Source organism: Hemitrygon akajei, chromosome 24, assembly GCF_048418815.1.
Source record: "Hemitrygon akajei chromosome 24, sHemAka1.3, whole genome shotgun sequence".
In the NCBI taxonomy this organism is placed as follows: domain Eukaryota; kingdom Metazoa; phylum Chordata; class Chondrichthyes; order Myliobatiformes; family Dasyatidae; genus Hemitrygon; species Hemitrygon akajei.
The window spans coordinates 36,128,029-36,153,711 of NC_133147.1; the positions used below are offsets into that span (position 1 = coordinate 36,128,029).

Below are 25,683 nucleotides of genomic sequence, written 5' to 3' on the forward strand. Positions count from 1 at the left end.
GTGTGGGGAGCGTCTCCCCGGGAGTGAATGGGACAGTGTGTGGGGAGTCTCTCCCCGGGAGTAGATGGGACGGTGTGTGGGGAGTCTCTCCCCGGGAGTGAATGGGACAGTGTGAGGGGAGTGTCACCCCGGGAGTGAATGGGACAGTGTGTGGGGAGTGTCACCCCGGGAGTGAATGGGACAGTGTGTGGGGAGTGTCACCCCAGGAGTGAATGGGACAGTGTGAGGGGAGCGTCACCCTGGGAGTGAATGGGACAGTGTGTGGGGAGGCTCTACCCGGGAGTGAATGGGACGGTGTGAGGGGAGCGTCACCCCGGGAGTGAATGGGACGGTGTGTGGGGAAGGTCACCCCGGGAGTGAATGGGACAGTGTGTGGGGAGTGTCACCCCGGGAGTGAATGGGACAGTGTGTGGGGAGTCTCTACCCGGGAGTGAATGGGACAGTGTGTGGTGAGGCTCTACCCGGGAGTGAATGGGACGGTGTGAGGGGAGCGTCACCCCGGTGTGAATGGGACGGTGTGAGGGGAGCGTCACCCCGGGAGTGAATGGGACAGTGTGTGGGGAGTCTCTCCCCGGGAGTGAATGGGACGGTGTGTTGGGAGCGTCACCCCGGGAGTGGATGGGACTGTGTGTGGGGAGTCTCTCCCCGGGAGTGAATGGGACAGTGTGAGGGGAGCGTCACCCCGGGAGTGAATGGGACGGTGTGAGGGGAGCGTCACCCCGGGAGTGAATGGGACGGTGTGAGGGGAGCGTCACCCCGGGAGTGAATGGGACGGTGTGAGGGGAGCGTCACCCCGGGAGTGAATGGGACGGTGTGAGGGGAGCGTCACCCCGGGAGTGCATGGGTCGGTGTGTGGGGAGCGTCACCCCGGGAGTGAATGGGACGGTGTGTGGGGAGCGTCACCCCGGGAGTGGATGGGACTGTGTGTGGGGAGCGTCAACCCGGGAGTGGATGGGAGTGTGTGTTGGGAGCGTCACCCCGGGAGTGGATGGGACTGTGTGTGGGGAGTCTCTCCCCGGGAGTGAATGGGACAGTGTGAGGGGAGCGTCACCCCGGGAGTGAATGGGACTGTGTGAGGGGAGCGTCACCCCGGGAGTGAATGGGACAGTGTGTGGGGAGCGTCACCCCGGGAGTGAATGGGACGGTGTGTGGGGAGCGTCACCCCGGGAGTGAATGGGACTGTGTGTGGGGAGTCTCTGCCCCGGAGTGAATGGGACAGTGTGAGGGGAGCGTCACCCCGGGAGTGAATGGGACAGTGTGAGGGGAATGTCACCCCGGGAGTGAATGGGACAGTGTGAGGGGAGCGTCACCCCGGGAGTGAATGGGACAGTGTGTGGGGAGTCTCTCCACGGGAGTGAATCGGACTGTGTGAGGGGAGCGTCACCCAGGGAGTGAATGGGACAGTGTGTGGGGAATGTCACCCCGGGAGTGAATGGGACGGTGTGTGGGGAATGTCACCCCGGGAGTGAATGGGACGGTGTGTTGGGAGCGTCACCCCGGGAGTGAATGGGACTGTGTGTGGGGCGTCTCTCCCCGGGAGTGAATGGGACAGTGTGAGGGGAATGTCACCCCGGGAGTGAATTGAGGGCTGTCTCTCCACGGGAGTGAATGGGATTGTGTGAGGGGAGCGTCACCCCGGGAGTGAATGGGACAGTGTGAGGGGAGCGTCACCCCGGGAGTGAATGGGACAGTGTGAGGGCTGTCTCTCCACGGGAGTGATTGGGATTGTGTGAGGGGAGCGTCACCCCGGGAGTGAATGGGACAGTGTGTGGGGAATGTCACCCCGGGAGTGAATGGGACAGTGTGTGGGGAATGTCACCCCGGGAGTGAATGTGACAGTGTGAGGGGAGCATCACCCCCGGAGTGAATGGGATAGTGTGTGGGGAGTCTCTCCCCGGGAGTGAATGGGAAGGTGTGTGGGAAATGTTACCCCGGGAGTGAATGGGACAGTGTGTGGGGAATGTCACCCCGGGAGTGAATGGGACAGTGTGAGGGGAGTGTCACCCCGGGAGTGAATGGGACAGTGTGTGGGGAGCGTCACCCCGGGAGTGTGTGATAGGACAGTATGGAAGGATTTTCACATTGAGTGTGTGATTCTATGTTGTGGAAGGAGCTTCACTCACTGACTGAAGAGTGTGTAATGGATTGGTGGGGAGGATATTGTGTAATCCCTTGAATTTTCGACATGTTACAATAACTTCTGTGTTTGTGCAGGTCTAAGGCCCAAACATGTCTCTGGAGGAGCTGAAGTATGTTGCCATCCTCACTGGCTCCATCCCTGTTGGATTCTGCTTGAAGCAGACCGGTATGGTCCACACTTTCTCCTGCTGCTACTGGGGGAAAGCTGTATTGGTCTGCAGACATAATTTTTGGGGTTAACAGAGGGATCTCGATCAGCTGGGAAAATGGGCCGCGGAGTGAAAAATGAATTTAATGTGCATCAGTGTGAGGTTTTGTCTCCTGGAAAGACAAACTAGGCTACGAGTGGCAGCGACCCCTGGGAGTTTTTAGCACTGAGGTATCCATGGGTTGACCATAAGTCAAAGTGTAGAATAGGGCCATTCAGCCCATCAAGTCTGATCCTGGATCCCAGTCAACTCCGTACACCTGCCTTCTCGCCATATCCTTTGAGGCCCTGACTGATCAGGAAACTCAACTTCTGCCTTAAAAATACTCATGGACTTGGCCTCCACCACAGTCTGTAGCAGTGCATTCCACAGATTCACTATTCTCTGACTAAAAAAATTCCTCTTTACCTCTGTTCTAAGGGTCGCCCTTGAATTTTGTGACTGTACCTTCTCGTTCTGGATACCCCTGCCATTGGAAGTATCTTCTCCACATCCACTCTATCTGGTCCTTTCAACATTCAGTAGGTTTCAATGTTCACATTCTTCTAAATTCCAGTGAGTACGTATCCAGCAGGCAGTGAGTGGTAGCAGAGTGATAGGGCTTTGGATCAACGGCCTTAGGCGGTAACGAAGTGAGATAGGTCTACCTGTGTTAATTGTGGAAAGGAAGTATTATGTGTGAGGCTGGTTTTCCGTGCTCAGTGTCAGATGTGGGAGGTCCTGGAGGCTCCTCTCGGACGGGCACATCTGCACCTGGTGTGTTCAGCTGCAGCTCCTTAAGGGACCACGTTGGGCTTCGTCTGGTTAGGGAGAGCGAGGAGGTGATAGAAAAGAGTCACACCGGGGCCACAGGTGATAGTCAAGTGGGTCACAGTCAAGAGAAGAAATGGGAAGAATCAGGTACTAGAGAGTACCCCTGTGGCTGTACCCTTTGACAATAAAGTACTCCTGTTTTAGTACTGTTGAGGAGGGACAGCCTACCTGGGGGAAGCAACAGTAGCCGTGCCTCTGGCACAGAGTCCGGCCCTGTGGCTCAGAAAGGTAGGGAAAGGAAGAGGAAGACAGTAGTGATAAGGGACTCTATTGTTAGGGGTGTCAGACATGCGATTCTGTGGACGCAGGAAAGAAACTCGGATGGTAGTTTGCCTCCCACGTGCCAGGGTCTGGGATGGTTCAGATTGCGTCCTGCAGTGGGAGGAAGAACAGCCAGAGGTCGTGGTACATATTGGTAACAATGATATAGGTAAGAAAAGGGAAGAGGTCCTCAAAAAAAACTCCAGGGAGTTAGGAAGGAAGTTGAGAAGCAGGATCGCAAAATTAGTAATCTCGGGATTACTGCCTGTGCCACGCGACAGTGAGAATAGGAATAGAATGAGGTGGAAGGTAAATGCGTGGCTGAGGGATTGGAGCAGGGGGCAGGGATTCAGATTTCTGGATCATTGGGATCTCTTTTGGGGCAGGTGTGACCTGTACAAAAAGGACGAGTTGCACTTGAATCCCAGGGGGACCTATATCCTGGCGTGGAGGATTGCTAAGGCTATGGGGAAGAATTTAAACTAGAATTGTTGGGGGCTGGCAACCGAACTGAAGAGACAGGAAGAGGCATCTGGCTCACAAATAGAGAAAGCTTGTAGACAGTGCGAGAGGGAGGATAGGCAGGTGATGGAGAAGGGACGTGCTCAGATGGACGGGTTAAGATGAGTCTATTTTAATGCAAGGAGTATTGTGAACAAAGCGTGGAGCAGTACTTGGAGCTATGATGTGGTGGCCATTATAGAGACTTGGATGGCTCAGGGACAGGAATGGTTACTTCAAGTGCTGGGTTTTAGATGTTTCAGAAAGGACAGGGTGGGAGGCAAAAGAGGTGGGTGTGGCACTGTTGATCAGAGATAGTGTCACAGTGCAGAACAGGTGGGCGTCATGGAGCAATTGTCTATGGAGTCTCTGCAGGTGGAGATTAGGAACAGGAAGGGGTAAATAACTTTACCGGGTGTTTTTTTATAGGCCACCTAGTAGTAACAGGGATATCGAGGAGCAGATAGGGAAACTGATCCTGGAAAGGTGTAATAATAACAGAGTTGTCGTGTTGGGAGATTTTAATTTCCCAGGAATCGATTGGCATCTCCCTAGAGTAAGGGTTTAGATGAGGTGGAGTTTGTTAGGTGTATTCAGGAAGGTTTCTTGACACAATAGGTAGATAAGCCTACAAGAGAGGAGACTGTACTTGATTTGGTATTGGGAAATGAACCTGGTCAGGTGTCAGATCTCTCAGTGGGAGAGCATTTTGGAGATAGTGATCATAATTCTATCTCCTTTACCATAGCATTGGAGAGAGATAGGAACAGACAAGTTAGAAAAGCGTTTAATTGGAGTAAGGGGAATTATGAGGCTATCTGGCAGGAAATTGGAAGCTTAAATTGGGAACATTTGTTCTCAGGGAAAAGTACGGAAGAAATGTGGCAAATATTCAGGGCATTTTTGTGTGGAGTTATGCATAGGTACGTTCCAATGAGACAGGGAAGTTATGGTAGGGTATAGGAACTGTGGTGTACAAAGGCTGCAATAAATCTAATCAAGAAGAAAAGAAAAGCTTACAAAAGGTTCAGAGAGTTAGGTAATGTTACGGATCTGAAGATTATAAAGCTAACAGGAAGGAGCTTAAAAAGGAAATTAGGAGAGCCAGAAGGGGCCATGACAAGGCCTTGGAAGGCAAGATTAAAGAAAACTCCAAGGCACTCTACAAGTATGTAAAGAGCAAGAGGACAGGACGTGAAAGAATAGGACCTATCAACTGTGGAAATAACAGGGGTACTGAATGAATACTTTAGTATTCACTATGGAAAAGGATCTTGGTGATTGTAGTGCTGACTTGCAGCGGACTGAAAACCTTGAGCATGTAGATATTAAGGAAGAGGATGTGCTGGAGCTTTTGGAAAGCATCAAGTTTGATAAGTCGCCGGGACCAGATGAGATGTATCCCAGGCTACTATTCCTTTATTCAAGAAAGGGAGTAGAGATAGCCCGGGAAATTATAGACCAGTGAGTCTTACTTCAATGGTTGGTAAGTTGATGGAAAAGATCCTGAGAGGCAGGATTTGTGAACATTTGGAGAGGCATAATATGATTAGGAATAGTCAGCATGGCTTTGTCAAGGCAGATTGTGCCTTACAAGCCTGATTGAATTTTTTGAGGATGTGTCTAAACATATTGATGAAGGAAGAGCAGTAGATGTAGTGTATATGGATTTCAGCAAGGCATTTGATAAGGTACCCCATGCAAGGCTTATTGAGAAAGTAAGGAGGCATGGGATCCAAGGGGACATTGCTTTGTGGATCCAGAATTGGCTTGCCCACAGAAGGCAAAGAGTGGTTGTAGACGGGTCATATTCTGCATAGAGGTTGGTCACCAGTGGAGTGCCTCAGGGATCTGTTCTGGGACCCTTACTCTTCGTGATTTTTATAAATGACCTGAATGAGGAAGTGGGGGGATGTGTTAGTAAGTTTGCTGATGACAGAAATGTTGGAAGTGTTGTGGATTTTGTGGAGGGCTGTCAGAGGTTACAGGGGGACATTGATAGGATGCAAAACTGGGCTGAGAAGTGGCAGATGGAGTTCAGCCCAGATAAGTGTGAAGTGGTTCATTTTGGTAGATTAAATATGATGGCAGAGTATAGTATTAGTGGTAAGACTCCTGGCAGTGTGGAGGATCAGAGGGATCTTGGGGTCGTAGTCCATAGGATGCTCAGAGCATCTGCGCAGGTTGATGCTGTGGTTAGAAAGGCATAGGGTGTATTGGCCTTCATTAATCATGGAATTGAATTTAGGAGCCGAGAGGTAATGTTGGACCATAGGACCATGGTCAGACCCCACTTGGAGTACTGTGCTCAGTTCTGGTCGCCTCACTACAGGAATGATGAGGAAGCCATAGAAAGGGTGCAGAGGAGTGATCCCCAATCCAGGTCCAAGGATGTTGCCTGGATTGGGGAGCATGCCTCATGAAACAGGTTGAGTGAACTCAGTCTTTTCTCCTTGGAGCAACGGAGGATGAGAGGTGACCTGATAGAGGTGTAGAAGATGATGAGGGACAATGATTGTGTGGATAGTCAGAGGCTTTTTCCCAGGGCTGAAATGGTTGCCACAAGAGGACACGGGTTTAAGGTGTTGGGAAGTAGGTACAGAGGAGGTCAGGGATAAGTTTTTTACTCAGAGAGTGATGAGTGAGTGGAATGGGCTGCTGGCAACTGTGGTGGAGGCGGATATGATAGGGTCTTTTGAGAGACTTTTAGAATGGAGCTTAGAATGGTACATGGAGCTTGGAAAAATAGAGGGCTATGGGGATGTCTAGTAATTTCTAAGGTAGGGATATGTTCTGCACAACTTTGTGGGCTGAAGGGCCTGTATTGTGCTGTAGGTTTTCTATGTGCCTATGTTTCTACGTACAGGCCCAAAGCTGCCAAATACTCCTGATATGTTAACCTCTTCATTCCCAGAATCATCATCATGAACCTCCTTTGGTCTCTCCAATGACAACACAGCCTTTCTGAGATATGGGGCCCAAAACTGTTGACGATACTCCAAGTGCAGCCTGACTAGTGACTTATAAAGCCTCAGCATTATCTCTTTGTTTTTATATTCTATTCCCCTTTGAAATAAATGCCAACATTGCATTTGCCTTCTTTACCACAGACTTGTAAATTAAACTTCTGGGAGTCTAGCACAAGGACTCCTGAGTCCCTCTGCACCTCTAATGTTTTAACCTTCTCCCCCATTTAGATAATAGTCTGTGCTATTGTTCTTTACCAAAATGCATTATCATACATTTTCCAATACTGTATTCCATCTGCCACTTTTTGCCCTTTCTTCCAATTTGTCGAAGTCCTGCTGTAATCGCATTGCTTCTTCAGCACAACCTACCCCTCCACCTATCTTCATATCATCTGCAAACTTTGCCACACAGGCATTAATTTCATTACCCTAACATTGACAAACAAATGAAAAGCATCGGGCCCAATACTGACCCCTGATGAACACCACTAGTCACAGAGAGCCAAACAGAAAAGCCCTTTTTTATTCCCATTTGCTGCCTTCTTTCTGTCAGCCATTCCGCTATCCATGTCAGTATCTTTCCACTAGTTTCATAGTGTTTTATCTTGTTAAGAAGCCTCATGTGTGGCACTTATCAAATGCCTTCTGAAAATCCAAGTAAATGACATCCACTGACTCTCCTTTGTCCACCTTGCTTGTTACTTCCTTGAAGAACTCTTTTTTTGTCAGGCAAGATTTCCCTTCACAGAAACCATGCTGACGTTGACTTATTTTATCATTAGTCTCCAAGTACCCTGAAACCTCATCCTTAATAATAGACTCCCACACTTTCCCAACCACTGAGGTTAGGCTAACTGGCCTATAATTTCCTTTCTTTTGCCTCCTCCCTTCTTAAAGAGTGGAGTGACATTTGCAATCTTCCAGTCCTCCGAGACCATGCCAGAATCAAGTGATTCTTGAAAGATCATGACCAATGAATCCGTTATCTCTTCAGCAACCTCTCTCAGGACTCTGGGATGTAGTCCATCTGGTCCAGGTAACTTATCCACCTTCAGACTTTTGAATTTGCCTAGCACCTTTTCCTTTGTAATAGCAATGGCACTCACTCCTGCTCCCTGACACTAACAGATCTCTGGCACACTGCTAGTGTCTTCCACAGTGAAGACAGATGCAAAGTACCCATTAAGTTCATCTGCCATTTCTTTGTTCCCATTACTACCTCACCAGCATCATTTTACAGTGGTCGAATATCAACTCTCACCTTCTTTTTACTCTTTATATAACTGGAAAAACTTAGTATCCTGCTTTATATTATTGGCAAGTCCCGTATGCCTCTGTTATTCCCTTTATTCCATTATGATACTGATTCATCTGACTTGCTTTTCCCTCTCAGATTGTAGTATGAATTCAATCATATTATGATCACTGCCTCCTAAGGGTTCCTTTACTTTAAAACTTTAAATTCCCTAATAAGATCTGGATTATTACACAACACCCAGTCTAAGACAGCCTTTCCCCAAGTAGGCTCAAGCACAAGCTGCTCTAAAAAGCCATCTCGTAGGCCAGGGGTCACCAACCTTTTTTGCACCGCGTACCGGTTTAATATTGACGATATTCTTGTGGACCGGCCGACGGGGTGGGGGGGGGGGCGTGGAGTGTTAATCATGACCGGAATATAGATGATAAGTCAATTATAAGTCACTTATAAGTGGCTAATACACTCGATTTCACTTCTAAAAGGGTTTATCTAACAAATTTAATACTAAACATGCAGCGCATATTGTCCTCACATGAATATAATGATAAGTCAATTATAATGTTATGCATCATAACATTTTAAGTAATGTTTGGATATTAAACATGCAGCACATATTTTCCTCCTATGAACATGTAAAATCATTGTAACACACCAATATCGCTGAATCAGTGGGAGCCCTGGGCTTGTTTCCCTGCAACAAGACGTGATCAAGGCGTGATGGGAGACAGTGATAATCAAAGGGGGTTCCTATGTCCAGTCTATTCCGCAATTTAGTTTTCGTTGCATTCATTGCAGAAAACCCCGCTTTGCAGAGATATGCTGTTGGATATAGAAGCAATGTGTTCAGTGTTTTCGTGGCTATCTCAGGGTATTCAGCCTTGACTTTGATCCAGAATGCCGGCAGAGATGTTATGTCAAACATATCCTTCAGCCCACCGTCATTTGCAAGCTCGAGGAGTTGATCTTCTTCCCGCGCTGACATAGATGATTCACCGGGGACATTCACAAATAGGTCACAGACCCATTCCCTTGCACGTCCTGGGTCATTTGCGGTTGGGAAGTAACGCTCGAATTCTGTCGACAACAAAGATAGGTGATAAGATAGGCATCAGCTGTGAGAAGGACGGTGCAGCCTCAGACTCTCCCAAAATCCCAGCTAATGCTGGGAACATGTCAAATATGCCCCTGTCCACTCGCTGTCCCCACAGTTCCAGTTTGGCTTTGAAAGCAGACACTTTATCTACCAACTTGAAGACAGTTGTCATTCTCCCCTGAAGTGACAAATTGAGTTCATTGAGCAGGTTGAAGATGTCACACAGATAAGTGAGTTTTGCTATCCACTCCTCGTCACTGAAGTGTGCTGCCAGTGGTGATTTTTTTCCTGAAAGAAATCTCTGTAGTGGCTCTCGTAACTCAAAAACCCTGGCCAGGGCTCTCCCCCTTGATAGTCACCTCACTTCAGTGTGTAAGAGTGCTCTGCATCCATTTCCTCGCACAGCTGCTCAAACAGACGTGAGTTAAGGGCTTTTGCTTTGATGTGATTGATAACTTCAACAACGTCACTCAATAGGCTGTTAAGATCAGGTGACATTTTTCGGCCAGCCAGCATTTCCCTGTGTATGACACAGTGTGTAGACTGGCATTCAGGAGCAACCTCTGACTCGGGTAGTGAAACCAGACAGCCGTCCAGTCATAGCTGCAGCCCTATCTATGCATATTCCAACACAGAGTGACCATTCCAGTTTGCCTGACATGCAGTCATTCAAAGACTTGAATAGTTCTGCCCTAGTTGTGTTAGTTGGCAGCAGCAGTGCACACAACATATCTCCTTGTGCACATCGTCTTGAAATATATATCCCACATAAACCAGCAGTATTGCCTTGTTGTTGACATCAGTAGAGTCGTCGACCTGGATAGCGTACCATGGTGACTTGTTAACCTGTTCCAACAGCTGTGCTTCGATGTCCTCCGCTATGTCATCGATTCTCCTTGAAACTGTGTCAATCTTGTTAGCTGCAGCTTCTCCCAACAGTTCACAGCACATGCCCTTGGCAGCAGGCAGAATCAATTCTTCACCAACAGTGAAAGGCTTCTTCGCCTTAGCAACACGGCTCGCCACTGAGTACGACACTCTCAGAGCAGCAGCATCTGTGGAGGTGGTGGCTCTCAGTACTTGCTTCTGTCCTGCTTGCTCACGTTTTTTTCCACTCAAAAAACTCAATGGATTTGTCTTTAAGTGCAGGGTGCTTGGTCTCAAGGTGCTGAAGCAGTTTTGAGGGCTTCATTGCCTCATTAGACAGCTTGTCTCCACATATCACACGCAGGCGGTTTGGAGCGTGCAAGTCACCGGTCGCATTAAAGCCATATTTTATGTACGACTCATATTTTCTGTTGAAGCTTTTTTTTTGCAGTCTCGGCCTCAGCTGTCTCTGCGTTATCATCATCGTTAGACCTTTTATGTCCTCTACCACCTCTTCCAAAGAAACTCTCAAGTGACTTTTTTACTCATCGAGTAGTTGAAGGTTAATGACCAACTGATGACCTCGTATGCGTTCAAGTTCAAAAGTGACAGGAAATGAGGAAAGGTGGAGCTGACTCATATCGTTTCATATCGCCAAATCATATCATTTCCTTGTGACCGGTAGCATATACTTTGCGGCCTGGTGGTTGAGGACCACTGTCGTAGGCATTCAACAAATTCCCCCTCTTGTGACCTGACGCCAACCTGATTTCCCCTTGCATGTTGAAGACCCCTATTACAACTGTGACATTACTCTTATTACATGCCTTTTCCAGCTCCCTTTGCAGCATCAACTCTATATCTTGGCAAGTGTCTGGAGGCCTATATTGTTGAGACGTTATGTTGCTGTTGTACAAGATGTGGTGAGATTTACAAGGATGTTGCCTGGACTTGAGGGACTTAGTTATGGAGAGAGGTTGGGACCTTATTCCTGAAGTCATAGAAGGATACAGCTCAGAAACAAGCCTTTTGGCCCATCTAGTCCACACTGAGCAGTTTAAACTGCCTGCTCTCATCGACCTGCACCAGGCCCTTAACCCTCCATATCCCTCCCATCCATGTATCTATCCAAACTTCTACATGTTGAAATTGAGCTCATATGCACCATGTGCTGGAAGTTCATTCTGCACTCTCACAACTGTCTGACTGAAGAAGTTTTTCTTCAAGTTTCCCTCAAACTTCTCACCTTTCACCCTCAACCCGTAACCTCTAGTTGTAGTCCCACCCAACCTCAGTGGAAAAAGCTTGCTTGCATTTACCCTATCTGTACTCCTCATAATTTTTATACTTCTATCAAATCTCCTCAATCTTCTACGTTCCAGGGAATACAAATTCAGAATCAGGCTTATCAGTGGCATGTGACATGAAATTTCTTAACTTAGCAGCAGCAATTCAATACAATACATAATCTAGCAGAAAGAGAAAAATAATAATACATAAAATAAAACATAATAAATAAACAAGTAAATTAATTATGTATATTGAGTAGATTTTTAAAAATGTGCAAAAAAACAGTAATGCTGTGTATTAAAAAAAGTGAGGTAGTGTCCAAAGCTTCAACGTCCATTTAGGAATCAGACGGCAGAGGGGAAGAAGCTGTTTCTGAATCGCTGAGTGTGTGCCTTCAGGCTTCTGTACCTTCTACCTGATGGTAAATGTGATAAAGTCCTAACTTATTCAATCCTTCCTTATAACCTGGGTTCTCCAGACCTGGCAACATCCTAGTAAATTTTCTCTGTGCTCTTTCAACCTTATTTGCATCTTTCCTGTGGGTAGGTGACCAAAACTGCACACAATACTCAAATTAGGCCTCACCAACTTCTTATACAACTTCAATGTAACATCCCATCTCCTATGCTCACCACTTTGATTTATGAAGGACAATGTGCCAAAAGCTTTTTTTTAATGACCCTATGTTACACCACTTTCAATGAATTATGGGCCTGCATTCCCAGATCCCTTTGTTCTACTGCACGGCTCAGTGCCCTGCTGTTCACTGTGTAAGACCTACCCTGGTTGGTCATACTGAAGCACCCTACCGTTCGCTGTGTAAGACCTGCCCTGGTTGGTCCTACTGAAGCACCATACCGTTCACTGTGTAAGACCTGCCCTGGTTGGTCCTACTGAAGCACCATACCGTTCGCTGTGTAAGACCTGCCCTGGTTGGTCCTACTGAAGCACCATACCGTTCGCTGTGTAAGACCTGCCCTGGTTGGTCCTACTGAAGTGCAACACCGCACACTTGTCCCTATGCTGAGTGACTGAACCTTCTTGACCAACCTCCCATGTGGGACCTCGTCAGATGCCTTGTAGATAACATCCACTGTCTTGTCTTCGTCAACTTTTGTTAACTGCCTTGAAAAGTCTAATTGGTTAGATATGATCTACCACACGCAAAGCCATACTGATTATCCTTAATCAATCCATGCCTATCCATTTACTCATATTTCCGGTCCCTTAGAATACCTTCCAAAAGTATTCTCACTATTGATGTCAGGTTCACTGGCCTATAACTTCATGGTTAATTTTTAGAGCCTTTCTTTAACAACAGACGAGCATTGGCTATCCTCCAAACCCATGGTACCTCTCCGGTCGCAAAGGATGATTTAAATATGTCTGCCAGTGATTATGCAGGAAGTTTGAATTTAGTAACTCGTTTCCTTCTATCTTAGAAGGAAGATTTTATCCTTTTATCTTATCAATCACCCCGATGAGTTACTCAGAGTTGAACTGCATGTGCATTTAACGAGAGCTGTACAACTCATTTCCTTCTACCGTAGGCCATGAACTTATCAATCACGCCTGCTGTGGACACTTTCTGGAGGTCCAAGATCTGTATGCTCCATGATTGCTGGACTAAGTGTGTAAATGTACAAGGGGGCTATGTTGAAAAATAAATGTGCTAGATTTCCCTTTAGATTCTCCTTCACCTTGTCTGTTAGGGCAACTTCATGCCTTCTTTTAACCCTCCTGATTTCTTTCATAACTGTTCTCTTACATTTCTGAGTACTTGATTTATTTCTATCTGCCTATATCTGCTATGCACCTCCTTTTCTTAACCAGAGCCTCAATATCTCTGAAAAACCAAGGTTGACAGACACATATAAGCTCTGTACTCTCAACATCTCACTTTTGAAGGCCTCCCACTTACCAAGTACAACTTTGCCAGAGAACAGTCTGTCCCAATCCACACTTGTCAGATCCTTTCTGATGCCACCAAAACTGGTCTTCCTCTAATTTAGAATCTCAACCCGAGGACCAGATTTTCTTTTCCATATTTACTTTGAAACTAATGGGATTGGGTCACTGGATGCAAAGTGTCCCCTACACAAACTTCTGTCATCTGCCCTGTCTCATTTCTTAATAGATAAAGTATTGGACTCTCTAGTTGGGACTTCTATATATTGATTTAGGAAACTTTCCCAAATACATTTGATAAACTCTATTCTATCCAGCCCTTTTACAATATGGGAGCCCCAGTCAATGTGTGGAAAGTTAAAATCACCTACTATCATAACCTTATGTTTCTTGTAACAGCCTGCAATCTCTTTACAAATTTGTTCCTCTAAATCCCAAGGACTGTTGGGTGGTCTGTAATATAGCCCCATTAACATGGTCATACCTTTCTTATTTCTCCGTTCCACCCATAACGCCTCGCTAAACGAGTTCTCCAGTCTGTCCTGATGGAGCACCGTCATGATTTTTTCCCTGACTAGTATCGCCACCCTTCCTTTAATCTCTCCCGGTCTGTCGGGACCCCAGAATATTGAGTCTTGCCCCCCTCCAACCTAATCTCACTCATGGCTACAATATCATAATTCCAGGTGTTGATCCATGCCCTGAGTCCATCCGCCTTTCCACGATACGTCTTGCATTGAAATATACGCAGCTCAGGACACTAGTCACTCCATGCTCAACCTTTCATTCCTGACTTTGTCTGTGGTCTTAACAAAATCTGTCTGCATTATCCACTAACTGTTCTGGCAGTTTGGTTCCTAACCCCCTTGACTTCTAGGTTAAACCCTGCCCACCCCATGCAGCATGAACAACTTTCCTGCTCGGATATTAGCCCCTTTCCAGTTCAGGTGCAAACTGTCCCTTCTGTACAGGTTCCACCTTTCTTGGAAGAGATGCCAATCGTCCAAAAATCATATGCCCTCCCTCCTATACCGATTCCTTAGCCACGTATTCATCTGTAATCTTGCTATTTCTGGCTTCACTAGCATGTGGCAAAGGTAGCAATTCTGAGATCACAACCCTGAAGGTCCTGCCCTTTAACTTAGCAGCGAACTTCCTGAACTCATTTTGAAGAACCTAGTCATTCTTCCTACCCATGTCATTGGTACCTACATGGACCACAACTTCTGGCTGTTCACCCTCCTACTTAAGAATGCTGAGGACTTAGTCTGAGATATCCCGGACCGCAGCACCAGAGCTGTGTGTCAGACATGGCTATAAGTAGCACTGGGACCTCACTGGGGACTATATTGTCTTCTTTCCTGTTTACCCTGTGTACTTCAGACTTTAGATACAACACTGATTCTTGTCATTTGCAGAAATTCTCTGATGACTCTGCAATAGTTGGGTGTATTAAGGGAGGGCAGGAGGATGAATGCAGGGTCTTGGTAGAGGACCTTGTCAAACAGTGCAAGCTGAATCATCTGCAGCTCAGCATCAGTAGGACAAAGGAGATGGCGGTGGACTTTAGGAAGATTAAGTCTGCACTGCTCCCTGTTACTATTGATGGTGAGGATGTGGGTGTGTCGAAGACCTACCAGCACCTGGATGACAGACCTGAGTGCAGCACCAATACAGAGGCTGTGTACAAGAAGGGCCAGAGTTGCCTCTACTTCCCGAGGAGACGGAAGTCCCTTGGAGTATGCAGGCCTCTCCTTCACATATTCTACCAGTGTTTTGTTGCCAGAAAGATCTTCTATGCGGTGGTGCGTTGGGGCAATGGCATCAACAAGGGAGCTATCAGGCTCAATAAACTGATAAAGACTGGCTCTGTTATAGGAGTCAAACTGGACACACTGGAGGCTGTGCTAGAACAAAGGACCTTATAGAAAACCCTGGCAAGTCTGGACAATGTTTCTGACCCTCTGCATGCCACCTTGGCTGAACAGAGGAGCATATTTTAGTAATAGACTGAGACAACTATGCTGCTCCAAAGTACTATACAAAGTCATTCTTACCTTTGGCCATTAGAATCTATAATGAGTCAACCTATAGCGGGCAAGGAGTGATTGTGAGAGGGACAGAAAAAGAGAAAAAAGGGGGAATAATAAATAAATAAGGATGGGGTAAGAAGGGGAGGAGGGGCATTAATGGAAGTTAGAGAAACCAAAGGTGTAGCCATGGGGACCCATATAGGTCCCAGCTATGCCTGCCTTTTTGTTGGCTTTGTGTAACAGTCCATGTTCCAAGCCTATACAGGTATCCGTCCCCCACTTTTCCTTCGCTACATCGATAACTGCATTAGCGCTGCCTCCTGCACGCATGCTGAGCTTGTCGACTTCATTAACTTTGCTTTCAACTTTCACCCTGCCCTCAAATTGACCTGGTCCATTAACGACACTTCCCTCCCCTTCCTTGATCTTTCCGTCTCCATCTCTGGAGACAACTTATCTACTGATATCTACTATAAGCCTACGGACTCTCACAGCTACCTGGACTATTCCTCTTCCTACCCTGTCTCTTGCAAAAATGCCATCCCCTTCTCACAATTCCTCCATCTCCACTGCATCTGCTCTCAGGATGCGGCTTTTCATTCCAGGATGAAGGAGATGTCTTCCTTTTTTAAAGAAAGCGGCTTCCCTTCTTCCACCATCAACTCTGCTCTCAAACGGATCTCTCCCATTTCCCACACATCTGCCCTCACCCCATCCACCCGCCACCCCACTCGGGTTAGGGTTCCCCTTGTCCTCATCTACCACCCCACCAACCTCTGGGTCCAACATATAATTTGGGTCTGTAACTTCCGCCACCTCCAGCGGGATCCCACTACCAAGCACGTTTCCCACTCTCCCCCCCCCCCCCCCTTTCTGCTTTCCACAGGGATCGCTCCCTAAGCGACTCCCTTGTCCATTCATCCTCCCCGTCCCTTCCCTCCGATCTCCCTCTTGGCACTTATCCTTGTAAGTGGAACAAGTGCTACACCTGCCCTTACACTTCCTCCCTCATTCAGGGCCCCAGACAGTCCTTCCAGGTGAGGCGACACCTCACCTGTGAATTGGCCGGTGTGGTATACTGCGTCCGGTGCTCCCGGTGTGGTCTTTTATATATTGGTGAGACCTGACGCAGACTGGGAGACCATTTCACTGAACACGTATGCTCTGTCCGCCAGAGAAAGCAGGATCTCACAGTGGCCACACATTTTAATTCTGCATCCCATTCCCATTCTGATATGCCTATCCATGGCCTCCTCTACTGTCAAGATGAAGCCACACTCATGTTGGAGGAACAACACCTTATATACTGTCTGAGTAGCCTCCAACCTGATGGCATGAACATTGATTTCTCTAACTTCCGTTAAAGCTCCTCCTCCCCTTCTAACCCCATCCCTTATTTATTTATTTATTATTCTCTCTCTCTCTCTCTCTCTCTCTCTCTCTCACACACACACACACACACACCCTTTTTTTCTCTCTTCGCCCATCACTCCTTGCCTGTTCTCCATCTCCCTCTGGTGCTCCCCTCCCCCTTTCTTTCTCCCTAGGCCTCCTGTCCCATGATCCTTTCCCTTCTCCAGCTCTTTTTGCCTTTTGCCAATCACCTTTCCAGCTCTTAGCTTTATCCCTCCCCCTCCTATCCCTCCCACTTTCAAATCTCTTACTATCTTTTCTTTCAGTTTGTCCTGACGAAGGGTCTCGGCCCAATGTGCTTCCACCAGCATTTTGTGTGTGTTGCTTGAATTTCCAGCATCTGCAGATTTCCTCGTGTTTGCGTTTATATTTGTGCACTTGGGATACTACCATGACACTATGTTTTGCATTGGGATCAATAAAGTATCATCATCAAACCATTCTCATCCACAGAACCACCTTTCAGTTCCCCTAACCCTGTCACCACAGTTTGCCTTTTCTCCTCCTCCCCTTCCCTTTTGAGTCAGTTCCAGAGATCTGACCTCTGTGACTTTCCTCTGCTAGGTCATCCCCCCACAAGAATCCAAATTAGTATACCTATTGTTGAGGGTGATGGCCACAGGGGTACTTTGTACTGACTGTTTAATCCCTTTCCCCTTGCCCCTTCCTGACTGTCATCCCGTGTCCTGCACCTTAGGTGTAACTATCTTTCTTTATGTCCTATCTACCCCTCAGCCTCCCAGTTGGTCCAGATTTCATCCAGTTCCAGATCCAACTCCTTAATGCAGAGCGCTAGAAGCTGCAGCAGGATACACTTCTCACAAATGTAGTTGTCAAGGAGACGGGGGTCTCCCTTCCTTTCCGCATCCTGCAAGAGAAACACGCCACTACCCTGCCTGGTATCTCTACTATCCTAACTGAGCAGATAGAAAGAAGGAAAAACGAGGAACTGTAGGGGAGAAAGAATAGTCAACCTTCATCTTTTTCTTTTGCTTTCTCTTACTTAAGCCTTGAAGAGCTGAAGGCTCGAAATCTTCACTCTAATTTTCTCCAACGATGGGCACTTCAAAAATGGCCCATGGAGTGTAGGAGACTGAGAGGTGTATAAAACCACAAGGTGTACAGGTAGGGTGAATGAGCACTGTCTTTTTCCCAGGGTTGGGCAATCAAGTACCAGAGGGCACAGGTTCAAGGTGAGAGGGGAAAGAGATTTAATAGGGACCTGAGGGGCAGCTTTTTCCACCCAGAGGGTGGTCTGTCTATGGAACAAACTTCCAGAAGAAGTAATTGAGGCAGGAACTTTAACAACATTTAAAAAGGCAGGTGCATGGATAGGAAAGGTATAGAAGGACAACTGGACCTGGCTTAGATGAGAATCTGGGTTGGCATTGATGAATGGTCTGTCTCCATGCTGGACGTGGTGGGGATCCTGCCAGTGACCCTCTCTCTCTCTCTCTCGCCACCCCACAGGGAAGCTGGGGAGACAGTACGGCGCCACACTGATTGGGTTCACTATTGTCGCGGCAACCTGTGGCGTTCACACCTTCCATTCGTTCTTGTGTATCTTCATCACCTGGGCAATCATCAGGTTCTGCACCAGGTACGTGTCCATTATGTCCCTTGACCCCTCACCCCTCACTGAGACCTACTGCTTTATTCTCTACACCCACAGCTGTGTGGCTAGGCACAGCATAAATGCTATTAATAAATTTGCCAGCAACACAACCGTTGGCAGAGTTTCAAGTGGTGACAAGGAGGAGCACAGGAGCAAGATAGATCGGCTGCTTGACTTGCACTGAACATCATTAAAACAAAGGAATTGATTGTGGATTCAGGGAGGGGAAGCCAAGGGAACACACACCAGTCCTCATCAGCAGTGGAAAGGGTGATTAATAGAACATAGAACAGAACAGGAACAGACCTGTGACAAAAAGTGAATCAAAAAACCCTCAAACTAATCTCTCCTACCTCTACAATGTCCACATCCCTCCATCTTCCTCACATCCATGTGCCTATCCAAACGTCTTTTAAAAGCCTCAAATGTATTTGCCTGTACTACCATATCAGGCAGAACATTCCAGGCATCCACCTCTGAGTAAAAAAAACTTAACCCTCACATCCCCCCTCACCTTCAATGCGTGTCCTCTGGTATTAGACATTTCACTGTGGAAGGCACTAGCAGTTCCAGGTGTCAGGGGCATGAAGCGTATGAAGCTACCAGAACTAGATAGAAGGTTCTTGGGAAGCTGAAAAGTCTGAAGGTAGATAAGTCACCTGGACAAGATTGTATATACCCCAGAGTTTTGATTCCAACTCTTTGTCCTGTTGGCATTGAGGAAGAGGTTACTTGTCTGGACCAGGCCCTGACTCTTCCACCTCCTCTCTAAAGGCCATCTCATCATTGCTGGTGATGAATCAAGAAGCACGAGCCCGTGTGAACACGGGTGCAATGAAAAACTTTCTTGCAGCGACATCAAAGGCACACAGCATCACTCACAAAGAAACACAGAAATTAAAGATAAATCAGACGCAATTTTCCACAGAAGGAACACGATTAAACTAAGTGGTCATGGTGTTTCTGTGATTAGGGTAGTGCTAATTGGTTGAAGGGAGGTAGCCGACCCTAAACCTGGTAAAGTGGGGCTTCAGGCTTCTGTACCTCCTGCCCGATGGGAGACACGGCCCGGATGGTGGCGATCTTTGATGGTGACCTTGCCTTCTTGAGGCAGCACCTTGTGTAGCTACTCCTGACGGTGGGGAGGGATGTACCCGTGATGTACTGGGCTGAGTGCAATGCACTCTGCAGCTTCTTACCTTCCTGAGCATACGAATTGCTGTACCAGACCGTGATGTAATTAGTCAGCATTTTCCCATCTTCAATCGTTTAATTGGAGAAGGGCAAATGACACAAACCAAAAGGAGCTGGTGGGGGTGTGGGCAGCCCGTTGTCTATGTCTGACCTGTGTAAGCGCCAAGATCTCCTGTTGTGGACCAGTGCATGTCTACCCCCTCACAAAGTCAATTAGTTGCTTTACCGAGGCAGTGGGAAGTGTAGACAAACTTAGCTGTAGGCAAATGAACTGGGGGTAGAGTTTTTGTTCTCTCCCACAATTTATTGTTTTTCCTCCTTTATATCAGCTCAGTTAAAACAGTAGGGATGCCAGGCAGGATAGTGGAATGCTCCTCTTGTAGGATGTGGGGAGGCAGGCAGACCTCCAGTGTCCACTACACCTGCTAGAAGTGCAAAAATTTGCAGCTTCTAACACTCTGCATTAAAGAACTGGATGAAATCTGGATCATTTGGGAGGCTGAGGGGATGATAGTGCAGGACTCAGGAAACCTGGTGACAGTCAGAAGTGAGAAAGGGGTTATACAGTGTAGAGTACCCCAGTGGCCATCCCCCTCAACAACAGGTATAAAACATTCAATACTGCTATGTGGGAAATGATCCAGCAGAGGAAAGTCACAGCGGTTTCTGGCTCTGTGACTCAGAAGGGAAGTGGGGGGAGAAGAGTTGAGCTGTGGTGAAACTTGTTTGCAGGAGGGGCAGGACTGGCAGCTCAGTAATCCAGGGTTACGTTGTGTTAGACACGACAGCGTGGGAGAGATTAAAGGAGAAGGGGTGGCTTTACTAGTCAAGGAAAATGTCACGGCAGTGCTCAGTCAGGACAGATTGGAGAACTTGTCTAGTGAGGCATTTTTGGGTGGAACTGATAAATAAGAAATGTGTGACCTTGTTGATAGGTCTGTATTACAGACCACCCACCCAAATTAAGGGAAGACGTTTGTAGAGAGATTACAGAATGTTACAAGAAACATTAGGTTGGTATAGCAGGTGGTTTTAACTTTCCACATATTGACTGGGACTCCATACTGTAAAAGGACTCAGTAGTATTTGTCAATTGTGTTCAGGAACATTTTCTTGATCAGTATGTAGAAGTCCCGACGAGAGAGAGTGTGAAACTTTATCTACTATTAGGGAATGAGACAGGGCAGGTGACAGAAGTTTGTGTAGGAAACATTTTGCATCTCGTGATCACAATGTCATTTGTTTCAAAGTAAATATGGAAAAAGGGAGGTCTGGTCTGCGGACAGATTCTAAATTGAAGAAAGGCCGATTTTGGTATCAAAAAGGATTTGGCAAGTGTGGATTGGGACAGGCTGTTTTCTGACAGAGGTGTACTTGATAAGTGGAAGGCCTCAAATGTGAGATTTTGAGAGTGCAAAGCTGGTATGTGCCTGTCAGAATAAAAGGTAAAATAAACCAGGAGATTATAGGCCAGTGAGTGTGTCACCAGTTGTGGGAAAGTTATTAGAAGGGATTCTAAGGGTCTGAATATACAAGTTTTTGGTTAGACGTGGATTGATTAAGGATAGTCGGCATGGCTTCCTGTGTGGTAGGTCATGCCTAACCAATCTTACAGTTTTTCAAGGAAGTTTCCAGTAAAGTTGATGAAGGCAAGGCAGAGCATCTTTCAGTAAGGCATGGACTTTCAGTAAGGCATTTGACTAAGTTCCACATGGGAAGCTGGTCAAGAAGGTTCAGTCACTTGGCATTTAGGATGAGCGAGTAAATTGAATTAAACATTGGCTTTGTGGAAAAAGCCAGAGAGTTGTAGTAGATGGTTGCCTCTTTGACTGAAGGCCTGTGACTAGCAGCTGCACGGTCCGTTGCTGTTTGTCATCGATATCAACAGTCTGGATGATAATGTGGTTAACCGGATCAGCAAATGACAAGAAGATTAGGGGTGCAGTTGTCAGTGAGGAAGGCTATCATGGCTTGCAGAGGGATCTGGACCAGCTGGAAAATGGAATTTAATGCAGACAAGTGCAAGACGTTGCATTTTAGTGTGGTAGGTCTGACAGTGAACGGTAGGGCATTGAGTGCGGTACAACACGGGGATAGGGGTCTGGCAATACAGGTCCATCACTCATTGAGTGCGGTACAACGTGGGGATAGGGGTCTGGCAGTACAGGTCCATCACTCATTGAGTGCGGTACAACACGGGGATAGGGGTCTGGCAATACAGGTCCGTCACTCATTGAGTGCGGTACAACACGGGGATAGGGGTCTGGCAATACAGGTCCATCACTCATTGAGTGCGGTACAACAGGGGGATAGGGGTCTGGCAATACAGGTCCATCACTCATTGCGTGCGGTACAACAGGGGGATAGGGGTCTGGCAATACAGGTCCATCACTCATTGAGTGCGGTACAACAGGGGGATAGGGGTCTGGCAATACAGGTCCGTCACTCATTGAGTGCGGTACAACACAGGTATAGGGGTCTGGCAATACAGGTCCATCACTCATTGAGTGCGGTACAACACAGGGATAGGGGTCTGGCAATACAGGTCCGTCACTCATTGAGTGCAGTACAACACGGGGGATAGGGGTCTGGCAATACAGGTCCGTCACTCATTGAGTGCGGTACAACACAGGGATAGGGGTCTGGCAATACAGGTCCTTCACTCATTGAGTGCAGTACAACACGGGGGATAGGGGTCTGGCAATACAGGTCCATCACTCATTGAGTGCGGTACAACACAGGGATAGGGGTCTGGCAATACAGGTCCATCACTCATTGAGTGCAGTACAACACGGGGGATAGGGGTCTGGCAATACAGGTCCATCACTCATTGAGTGTGGTACAACAGGGGGATAGGGGTCTGGCAATACAGGTCCATCACTCATTGAGTGCGGTACAACACAGGGATAGGGGTCTGGCAATACAGGTCCATCACTCATTGAGTGCGGTACAACAGGGGGATAGGGGTCTGGCAATACAGGTCCATCACTCATTGAGTGCGGTACAACAGGGGGATAGGGGTCTGGCAATACAGGTCCATCACTCATTGAGTGTGGTACAACAGGGGGATAGGGGTCTGGCAATACAGGTCCATCACTCATTGAGTGTGGTACAACACGGGGATAGGGGTCTGGCAATACAGGTCCATCACTCATTGAGTGCGGTACAACACAGGGATAGGGGTCTGGCAATACAGGTCCATCACTCATTGAGTGCGGTACAACAGGGGGATAGGGGTCTGGCAATACAGGTCCATCACTCATTGAGTGTGGTACAACACGGGGATAGGGGTCTGGCAATACAGGTCCATCACTCATTGAGTGCGGTACAACACAGGGATAGGGGTCTGGCAATACAGGTCCATCACTCATTGAGTGCGGTACAACACGGGGATAGGGGTCTGGCAATACAGGTCCATCACTCATTGAGTGCGGTACAACACGGGGATAGGGGTCTGGCAATACAGGTCCTTCACTCATTGAGTGCGGTACAACACGGGGATAGGGGTCTGGCAATACATGTCCATCACTCATTGAGTGCGGTACAACAGGGGGATAGGGGTCTGGCAATACAGGCCCATCACTCATTGAGTGCAATACAACACTTGGATCGAGGTTGTGGCAATACAGAACCATCACTCATTGAAAGTGGCGTCACAGGTAGATAAGGTTATAAAGAAAGGTTTTGGCACATTGATTTCCGTCATTCAATGCATTGAGTACAGGAAGTGGGTTGTTATGTTTCCGGTTGTATAAGATGTTGGTGAGGCCTAATTTGGAGTGTTGCATGCAGTTTTGGTTACCTAACTACAGGAAAGATGTAAATAGTTAGAAAGAGTACAGAGGGCCTGAGTTATAAAGAAAGATTGAATAGGTTAGGACTATATTTCTTTGCATGTAGGAAACTTGATAGAGGGATACAAAACCTGGGCTGTATTTTTTAAAGACTATGATTAAATGACCCTAGCTCTTTATTTTTTTACTGACGTTGAGTGAAAGGTTGTTGTTCGGGCTCCACTCACCAAGATGTCCAATCTTACTCCAGTGTGGAATTTGGAGTATTGTGTTGAGTTCTGGAAAGATGGAAAGAGTGCAGAGGAGATTTCTGAGGATGTTGCCAGGACTCGAGCAACTGAGTTATATTGAGAGGTCAGTCAGGTTGGGAGGTGTGTCAGAGATCGAAGGGCACAGGTTTGGGCAATCCATCTCCGCAGGGCTGGGTGATCAAGAACCAGAGGGCACAGGTTTAAGGTGAGGGGGAGGGAGATTTCATAGGGACCTGAGGGGCAACTTTTTCACCCAGAGGGTGGTCTGTCTATGGAACGAGCTGCCAGAGGAAGTGGTTGAGGCTGGAACTTTGACAACGTTAAAAAGAGATTTGGACAGGTACATGGATAGGAACGGTTACGGTGAAAGGCAGGCAGATGGAGTTTGGTCAGCAGGAGCTGCTTGGGGGAGGGAGGGAGTTAATGTCATCAACGTGTCAAAGGTATTGGGACAACTACATTGATTGGAAAGGTTGAGAGTAGGGGTTCCCAGCCTGGGGTCCACAGACCCCTCAGTTAATGACATGAAAAAAGTTCGGTACCTGTGGTTTACATGGATGAGATCCGAACACAGGTAGAAGAGAGTATATCAGCATGGACCATTTGCGCCGAAGGACATATTTCTATCCCTTCAGTCAATAACTAGTTGTTTATTTGGAGAAACGGCACCATAACAGGCCGATGCCTCTATGCCACCCAATTCACCTACCAACCGGTACGGCTTTGGACTGTGGGAGGAAACTGGAACACCCAGAGGAAACCCACGCAGTCACCGGGAGGACCTACAAATGCCCTACAGGCAGCAGTGGGTATTGAACCCGGAATGCTGGCGCTGTACCCTGCCGCACACAGTAGTCACTCCAGCTTTTTGCGTGCATTGTTCGAGATACTGGTGACCTTCCCGAGCCAGTCACAGTGGGAGAGCCACTCGTCTGCAATCGTTGTGGGGCAATTGGACAAGCCAAGAGCTTTCACTCTCTCCCGCAGATACTGCTACCAGCTGACAATGGCTTGGATGTTCTCGTATCTTCTCCTCTTCCGCATGCTAGGCTACCTGAGGCTGCCAGCTCCCAATCCCTTCGCCAATGCCGTCCAGCTCCTGCTGACGCTCAAGGTGAGTGCAAACCAGGTGGTGGGGGTTGACCAGGGGCGGGAGGGCCAGTTGCTGACCACGCACTCTCCCTCTAACACACACCCTCTATCCCCCACCTGTTCTCCCCACTCTGCCCCTCATTACCCTCCACTCTCCCCCTCCCTAGCCCCTTTCCCCATCCCTCCTCAGCCCTTTTCCCCACCCCTCCCCCTTTCCCCACCCCACCCACTCTTTCCCCACCCCACCCACTCTTTCCCCACCCCACCCACTCTTTCCCCACCCCTCCCCCTCTTTCCCCACCCCTCCCCCTCTTTCCCCACCCCACCCACTCTTTCCCCACCCCTCCCCCTCTTTCCCCACCCCCTCCCTCTCTTTCCACTCTTCCCCTACCCACTGTCCCTGCCCCTCACCCTCTCTCCACTCCCACTCTCACCCCCTGCTCTCTACCCTCTTCCCTTTCCCCTCTCATTCCTTATACCCCCTCTTATACCCTCTCATCTCCTCCTCCCACACCCTCCCACCTCTTCCCCATCTCTACACTCACCCCTCCCCACTCTACTCCCCCCTACACCGTCTCCCTGCTCCCCTACCTCTCAACCCCTCTCTCTCCCTTTCTCCCACTCTTCTGCACCCTCTCCCGCTCTCTTCCCTTCTCTCTCCCTCTCTTCCCTTCTCTCTCCCTCTCTTCCCTTCTCTCTCCCTCTCTTCCCTTCTCTCTCCCTCTCTTCCCTTCTCTCTCTCCCTCTCTTCTCTCTCTCCCTCTCTTCCCTCCCTTCCCTCCTCTCTCCCCCTTCCCCCTCCTTCCTCCCTCCTCCCCCTCCTTCCCCTCTTCCCCCTCCTTCCTCTCTTCCCCTCTCCTTCCTCTCTTCCCCTCTCCTTCCTCTCTTCCCCCTCTCCTTCCTCTCTTCCCCCTCTCCTTCCTCTCTTCCCCTCTCCTTCCTCTCTTCCCCTCTTCCCCCTTCCCCTCTTCCCCTCTTCCCCC

The 25,683-nt window shown here is 48.0% G+C and overlaps 1 protein-coding gene across 1 annotated transcript in view; it reads left to right on the forward strand.

Moving 5' to 3' along the window:
* LOC140715698 (lysophospholipid acyltransferase 7-like) overlaps positions 1–25,683 on the forward strand; it is a 170,944-nt gene that overhangs the window by 29,957 nt on the left and 115,304 nt on the right. The window contains exons 3-6 of the mRNA XM_073028067.1: positions 2,215–2,305; positions 2,769–2,869; positions 18,225–18,354; positions 24,596–24,722. Of these exons, the coding sequence (XP_072884168.1) occupies positions 2,215–2,305; positions 2,769–2,869; positions 18,225–18,354; positions 24,596–24,722 (449 nt within the window). The remainder of the gene's footprint in view (positions 1–2,214; positions 2,306–2,768; positions 2,870–18,224; positions 18,355–24,595; positions 24,723–25,683) is intronic.